Source organism: Mus pahari, chromosome 4 (assembly GCF_900095145.1).
Source record: "Mus pahari chromosome 4, PAHARI_EIJ_v1.1, whole genome shotgun sequence".
Taxonomy (NCBI): domain Eukaryota; kingdom Metazoa; phylum Chordata; class Mammalia; order Rodentia; family Muridae; genus Mus; species Mus pahari.
This window is the reverse complement of record NC_034593.1, coordinates 27193341-27201494: the sequence shown is the minus strand read 5'-3', so window position 1 is coordinate 27201494 and position 8154 is coordinate 27193341. Positions and strand designations below refer to the sequence as shown.

The 8154-nt window shown below is 41.1% G+C and overlaps 1 protein-coding gene across 4 annotated transcripts in view; it reads right to left on the bottom strand.

Annotated features, from left to right (window-relative positions):
* Nucleotides 1–3951: 3951 nt before the first annotated feature.
* The window catches only part of Znf639 (zinc finger protein 639), a 12538-nt gene continuing 8335 nt past the window's right edge, over nucleotides 3952–8154 (bottom strand). For 3 of the 4 annotated variants that reach the window (XM_021196164.1, XM_021196166.1, XM_029537968.1), the window contains exons 6-7: nucleotides 5474–5608; nucleotides 3952–5253 (exon numbers count right to left, since the gene is read on the bottom strand). In XM_021196164.1, coding sequence (XP_021051823.1) covers nucleotides 4100–5253; nucleotides 5474–5608 — 1289 coding nt within the window. In that variant the 3' untranslated portion in view covers nucleotides 3952–4099. The remainder of the gene's footprint in view (nucleotides 5254–5473; nucleotides 5609–8154) is intronic. The other variant, XM_029537967.1, reaches the window with a different exon arrangement.

The window sequence follows — 8154 nt, the reverse complement described above, 5'->3', positions numbered from 1 at the left end:
GCATATGTGGTATTCATGTGTTTGGATGCCAGAGGCTGACATCAGGAACCTTCCAATATAGGTCTCTTCCAATCTTTTTTTTTTTTTTTTTTTTTTTTTTTTTTTTTTTTTTGGTTTTTCGAGACAGGGTTTCTCTAGCCCTGACTGACCTGGAACTCACTTTGTAGACCAGGCTGGCCTTGAACTCAGAAATCCGCCCGCCTCTGCCTCCCGAGTGCTGGGATTAAAGGCGTGCACCACCACGCCTGGCAATTGATAAGGATTTTTAGAGTTACAAATAATGCACACTTTGACATAAATCCTGGCTCTTAATAATGCAGCTGCATAATTTAGTTTTGCATTTATAAAGAAAGACGATGGCCTTTCATAAGAGATATGGTGTTTGGTGACATCTACCATATATTTTTTTTTGTTACAAAATGCTTTTGCTAGTTATGATGGTCCATGTCTATAATCCCAAAACATGGGAGGTAGAGACAGAAGGATCTCAAGTTCAAGGCCAGTCACTTCAGTTGACATAGCAAGTTAAAGACCAAACAAAATCACAGAAAAAAAAAAAAAATGGAAACAGAGGACCAAGCACAGTAATGTGTACCTTTAACCCCACGACCAGGACATAGAGGCAGGAAAAGCATGGCAAATACAAGAAGAGCTTGTTCTACATAATGAGTTCCAGGTTATCCAGGGTAAGAGAGTTAGACCCTATACATTCCTTCTTGTGGAGAAAGCTCATTAAACTCAGAATGTTCTAAATGCAGGCAATATATTCCATTCTGTAGAAAATCACTCTTCCTGAGTTTTTCAGGAAGAAAACAACTCAAAAGTTTCAGGAAGTCCCTGAAACTGGCCAGATGCACCAAGCTCCTCACTCTATAAATTGTATATAAACAGTAAGGACTTCTGAGAGACACTCTCAGACCAGCCAAGCTCAAACCAACTGGGATAAATAAAAGAGACACAGACAAGTTTCCTACAGATAGCACTGACAGCTCTAGGTTTCCAACTTTCATGAGTTGTTACTGTACAAGGACAGACTTTTGGTGAAATAACTGTCTTTGAGTCATTTTTGTTCTGTAACTCTTCACCTTGTAAATAATCCCAATAAACATCACTGATACACAACACACACACACACACACACACACACACAAAGTTGAAGTTCTGTTCTGCTACTTAGAATCTAAAATAGATACATACAAGCTGTGTTATGGCACATGTACCCTGTACCCAAGGGAGCAAGTTTTTGTTTTTGTTGTTTTTTTTTGTTTTGGTTTGGTTTTTCGAGACAGGGTTTCTCTGTATAGCCCTGGCTGTCCTGGAACTCACTTTGTAGACCAGGCTGGCCTGGAATTTAGAAATCCTCCTGCCTCTGCCTCCCAAGTGCTGGGATTAAAGGCGTGTGCCACCACGCCCAGCGGGAGCAAGCTTTTATAGGTCGGATAGAAAAAAACAAAAGAAACCAAAATAATGTTCTCCACCTTATTTTTTTTTTTTTTTTGTTTTAAATTACATTTGTGTGTGGACAAATATGTTGATCAGAGGACAATTTGTTGGTCCTCTTCCTTCCAGGCATCAAATTCAGTTGTCAGATTTAGCAGGTGTCTTTACCATCTTTCCAGTTCTGAAAAATTTTCTCTTTACCTAGGTCTGCTTTTCCAAAAACCATTAAGCTTAACTGTTTAGGGTCCACTAAAGCAGCAATTAAAGGCCTATTAACTCAGTGGGATCTGGTCTCATGCTAAATTCATCAAAAAGAACAAAACTGAATGGGCATTAACTTGCTCTCTTCAGTCTCTGATTTCTATCAGTTAAAATACACATTAAAAAATTAAGTCTGCTTCCTGAAAGCCAAATTCCTTGAATGAGATGTTTCCCAAGAAGCATAAACAACAGAATTACCAAGAAGCTCAGAGTGAAGTTCTGAAAAACACTTCAAGGACAAAGGCTCACTGTGTGCAGTGGTATAACAGAGCTTTAGGCTGTAGTCCAAACCTGGGTAATTCAACCTTGGCTTATTGGTACCTTGCTGCTGTCTTACAAGAAACTACTCAAACTGCTAAGATCCTAAGCTTTAGGAGATACTTAACTGGTTATAATCAGACGAAGTGAGTTTCTAGGAATACAGGCAATCAAAATAGAAATAGTGACTTGCGAACTGTTCGTTGAGTTATCCATTCTGTGTTATGGTTTTAGTTGAGACAGGACTTTACTCGATAGCTCAGGGTGGTCTTGAGCTACCTACCTTAGCCTCCTAAAAGGCAAGGTTCCAGGTCTGCTCCCCTGTCCCTTTGTTCTGAGGCAAGATCTCAGGTGATCTCTGTCCCATTTCTTGTCTGACCCTTAGCCGTGTAGGTAAGGGAGACACCAACTGCTAATCTGCTTCCACTTCCCAAGTGCTGGGACTGCAGAACTGTGCACTGTTATCCACCAGGCAAAGGTTCCCATGGATCTTGATGTTGTATTACTATTCCTGGATCATACTGCTATATTGTTAGTATAATACAATGATATACATTGTTGTTCTTTGGATACTGCTATTTTAGAGGCTATTTATTGCATTATGTTCCCTCTAATTCAAATTCTGAAGTCGTTACTCCAGGTACCTCAGGATGTAACTCATTTGAAGACTTTAATTTAAAAAAAAAATTTACCTATGTGTTTGAGTGAATGCCACATGTGCAGGAGCCTGTAGACACCACAAGAGGATACCAGATAACCTCAGATAGAGCTGGAATTTAAGGTGGTTGTAAACCACCTAAGATGGGTGCTGGGAACCAAACTCAGGGCAACAAGTGCTCTTAACCACTGAGTCATGCCTCCAACCCCAGTGATTTTATTTAATTTATTTATTTATTTATTTATTTATTTATTTTGTGGTTGAGACGGGGTCTCAAATTTCTGTATCTGAAGACCTTGAGCTTCTGCTCTTCAAATCTCTACCTCCAGAGTGCTTAGATTCCAAGTGTGTGCCACTGCATCCTGCCCCAGATTTTTAGTGAATAAAACGAGCATGGTAGGCTTGACCATGATTAGTGATTCAATAAGGACAGAGAGATTCAGGACAGTGGTAAATCAGGAGAACACCATGTGGCACAAAGACTGTTATGGACAAGCTGGGAAGCTAGGATTGGATCCTTCCCTAGTGGCCCTCAGGAGCAACCTCTGCCAGTCGTTTCAGAACTGAGAGTTGGTTAAATTTCTACTATTTAAGAGACATGTTGTGTAGCTGTTACAGCAGCCACTGGAATGTAAACACCTACCACACTAGAAGACCATCATCCCCATTCCCAATTCCATGATAATATTTTGGTGGTTCTCAAATCATAGGTAAATTTTTGTGAGAAGTTGGGGCATGGCTTTGTAGTTCTATAACTAAGAAGGAAATACCAAGAGCTCTGGTAACAGGTACTTAGATGAAGATAAAATGCCAATTGGTTATAAGGAATATAAGGTACTTGCATCTGTACTGTCTCACATCTTCCTGGCCCTCCCCCATTACATCCTTCAACTCAAGTCGAACCTTTAAAAAGAATTCATCAGGTGTGGTGTTTTATGCCTCCTATCCCAGCACCTGAGGGGCTGGGGCAGGATTGATGACAGTTCAAACCAGCTTGAACTGTAGGGTGAAACATGTCTCAATGCAGTTATAGCTGTTAGTAACCCCAGCTCCAGGGGATCTGATGCCCTCTCCTTTGGCCTCCATGGGCACTGCACACACCTGGCGTGCTTACCATCGGGCAAACACCCCACATAAAATAAATTATGAAAAACTACTCCACCTCCACCACCACACAGATGTACCCTACCCCTGTAGTCAAACAAGGTTGTATGACTTTAAAAAGACAAGACAGTAGTTGTTGTAGTCAGTTTCTTCAGTACCCTTGTTTCCATTCAGGAACTTGGAGCACAGGTAAGAAACTGAGTCATCAAAAGTGATAACTATGACTGTCATGCAACTGAAAACACCACCATTAAGTACAATTATAATTCTGAAAAATGCAGTGATGCCAGAAAACTTGTCAAAAGTATTTCAGCTTGCCCATTTTTAACATTAAAAAAGAATTTATTACTTTACATAAACATTATGTAAAGATAACAGTCAGGTAGTCTCATGGACTTGAAGGTGACCGATTAAGTCCCTTTCGTTCCCAAACCTCATCAAGCACTCACTACATTTATGAGGCAAGTCAGCTGAATGCTTGAAATCTAGATGAATTTTAAGATCTTCGATTTGTCCTGTTGAATATTCACAATATTGGCATAAATAAATCCCTTCAGATAGATGTGAATTTAGATGCTTGCAATATTCCAACATGCTGGAAAAGCCCTTCCCACAGTCATCACAAACATGAGGGAATATTTTAGTATGCTCGATAGCCACGTGTCTGTTGACATTTGTGTGAAGTCTGCTCCGAAAGCCACATACTTGACACACAAAGAAATTTTTGCATTTGTCGAAGGTGATCTTGCTTAAAAGGCTGCACTGCCCATGGCCACCACTGCCACACTTGTCACTCAGCTCAATCAGTCTACGAGCGTGCTCATTGACGACGTGGCTGTGCAAGTCCTCAGGGTCACCTGTCTCGTGCTCACAGAACTGGCATAGGTACTGCTCATCACGGCTGTGCTCCTGGAAGTGCAGGTAGAGCTCACTGCTTGAGGAGAACTGCACATCACACTGCTCACACCAGTAAAGGTGGTCGCTGAAGTGGGTGTCTGCAATGTGCTGGCTGAGGTTCTCAAAGATTACTGTCTTGTAGTCACAGTACTTACAGATGTAGGGATCTTCTTCGTGAAGTTTGGCATGTTCAATGAGAAGCATGTTGGTGGAGAAGCTTTCCTTACACACCCGACAAACATTCGAGTCAGTGCGCTTGTGTTTCAGGATCACATGTTGCTTTAGGTCAGAAAAATACTTACTGTTGAATTCACAAAGTTCACACTTGTAGAGGCCACTGCTGTTGGCTCTCAGTAAAGGCCACTTCTGTTGGGCAGTCACATTCAAAGCTTGGCTCTTGTCAAGTATTTTACAGAGTTTAGCTGGTGGTTCTTCATCAGTCTGGTCTTGGAGGCTCTCAGAGGAATTGTTCTCTGCCTCTATATCATAATCTTCAGAAATCGCATGAACTTCTACAGCAATTGGGACGTCTTCTGAGGTATGAACTTCTATAGGGCTCTCCTCTTGAGTATGCTGATGCACTGACTCAGGCGAGGCACATTCTTCATCACAGATCTCAACATCAGTAGATTTTTCTGAAACGAAAACCCACGGTTGTAGTCCTGTGCTCAATACACTCATTAGAGACAGTAGCCCCACTGCTTTCACACTGTACTAATAAAGCCCCATTAGAAACAGTCGTTCTCACTGTTGTAGCCTTGTTAGAAACAATCCAGTAAAAGGAAATTACAGTATACGCTGCTTTTAGCTGATCTGAACAACATATGCTAAATGCTATTAATGAGTTCCCCTAACCTGTGGAAAAGACAGTGTGGTCTAGAATCCTAAGCACGGGGCTGGGAACCAGGTAGCTCTGATTCCTGTTTCTGGCCTTGGCTCCATCTGTAAATTTGGGCAAGTCATTTGCTGTCTCAGGATCAGAATCATCATCTGTAAAAAGAATTTGGAAAAACATTTTATATCAAAGCATTAAGAATCATAAAATACTATTTTTTTTATTTTTTTTTGGTTTTTCGAGACAGGGTTTCTCTGTATAGCCCTGGCTGTCCTGGAACTCACTTTGTAGACCAGGATGGCCTCAAACTCAGAAATTTGCCTGCCTCTGCCTCCAGAGTGCTGGGATTAAAGGCGTGCGCCACCACGCCCTGCTAAAATACTATTTTTTTTTTATTATTATATGTAAGTACACTGTAACTGTCTTCAGACACTCCAGAAGAGGGCGTCAGATCTTGTTACGGATGATTATAAGCCACCATGTGGTTGCTGGGATTTGAACTCCGGACCTTCGGAAGAGCAATTGGGTGCTCTTACCCACTGAGCCATCTCACCAGCCCTAAAATACTGTTTTTAACAGCAATAGAAACTAACAACTTAGACTTAGCCTTGAAAGGACATATTACTTATAGATTCCTAAAGACATTGAGAATACACTGTAATAACCAACCCTCCCCCACCCCCGACCCACTGCCTTTGTTTTTATGCTCCTTATACTAGAACACACTCTGACATCCTAAGGCGCTTAAGGTAGCGGATCATTATTCCTTTACTCTAGCCTCATCCTCTCCAAGTTAGCACAGTAACTGAAATAAGGGTCAACAGAGGGACTGCACTGCGCCGTGTGTATTTTAATAGACTTGGGTTTTTGTTTGTTTTTTGTTTTTGTTTTTTCAATTTTTATTAGGTATTTACTTCATTTACATTTCATATGCTATTCCCAAAGTCCCCTATACCCTCCCCCTCCCGCTCCCCTACCCACCCACTCCCCCTTCTTGGCCCTGGTGTTCCCCTGTACTGGGGCATATAACATTTGCAAGACCAAGGGGCCTCTCTTCCCAATGGTGGCTGAGTAGACCATCTTCTGCTACGGCTTTGTTTTTAAAAGAAGAGTTTTAGAGGAAAAAATTGTTAGAATAGTATAAGGTATTCGTAATACATCATAAGCATTCCCTACTATTATTTACATGAATACGAGGCATTTGTTACAATTAATAACTGACACATGACTACTGGTGCTGATACATTACTAGTAATGGAAGCCCATAATTCATCCAGACTTACTTGGTTTTTACCCAGTGTTATTTTGGATCCGATATTAAATTTAGCCATGTCTCTCTAGGTAACTGGAAACTGAGTGTTCTAAGGACTACTTTATAGACATTTTGTCATGTCCCATTAATGAAATTTACCTATTTTTTTTTTTTTCATGACTAGACTGTAATTGTGAGTTACTGGAAGGCAGAACCCTAGGGCACACTGTTGAACTGCCCCTCCCAGCCTGGCATTTCGGTTTCTGTACAGCCCTTTTCCTACCCTACTCCCTGGAAGTCACCGTGAACCCCACACTAAGAAGTGGAGCGTTGGTTTCCATCTCCCTAAGGAAGAACACTGATATAAATGGAATTCTTTTGTGCAGACTATTTTTCTCTTCTATCCCTATATATTCACAAAATCATTTATAACAGTATAGATTCATGTTTTTCCAAATTACTTCAGTTTTAGCTATTGGGAGCTTTTCTTTTGTCTTCAGTGCTGAAGTGGAAGCCAGGGCCTCATGTGTGGTAGACAACACTCTGTCAACTGAGCTCCACAGAGCCCTCAAGAGCACCTCCAACCGGCTCTTATGCTCCTTTAGTTCATCCATACTGCCTGTCATTTTGCTATTTAATATTTCCCTATTTTCCAGCACCACAAGATAATCCAAACACATCTTGTCTATTTCCTCCCCACATCTAGAACCAGCCATGTCTATAGGGGCCCTTAGTTCCTTGGTATTATAAAGCAAGATCTGGACATAAATGTGCTCACTACTATGATACTTCTTTTAGGCCTCTCAACTAAAAACGCAAAACAGTTTTGTGAACGGTCAGGTATAAGATGCAGGTCTGTGAGCATGTCTATGTGTGAACATGCAAGACAGTACTGTGCCAGACATGGGCTCTCACTTATGACTGAGTCACAGATGGGAAGCAGCAATGGGTGCACCTTCTTACCACTTACTTACCAGTGCTCTAGAAATGAGCCAGCAACTGAAAATGCAGCCACTCTCCATCTTTCCTTCCCCTCCATCAGCACTCCAGGCTGAGACAAGTGGGCAACGTGCTTCCTAACACTTGACTACCAACACTCTAACTCTACATCATGCCCCATTTGTATCAACTCTTAGTCAACTAAAAAGGACTTAAAGAGTTTGCTTAAAAATGGAAATTACTAATTTGATTTTAAAAGCTTATTTTTTAAAATTATAACAAAAATGTTTTCCTGTCTTGAAACCATAAACTCATATTCAAACTACCTTTTCAGATAGTTCCCAAGGGAAAATACACAAAGGCAGCTTTTGTTTATTTTTCTGTAGTACTACAAAGGAGTCAGGTCTTGCATGATAAGCAGAAACTTACCCACACTGAGGCATCCCTAGGTTCTGTAAAAGCAAGTTGCTGCTGGCACAACTGGCAGCTATCATGTAGAAGAATGAGAAT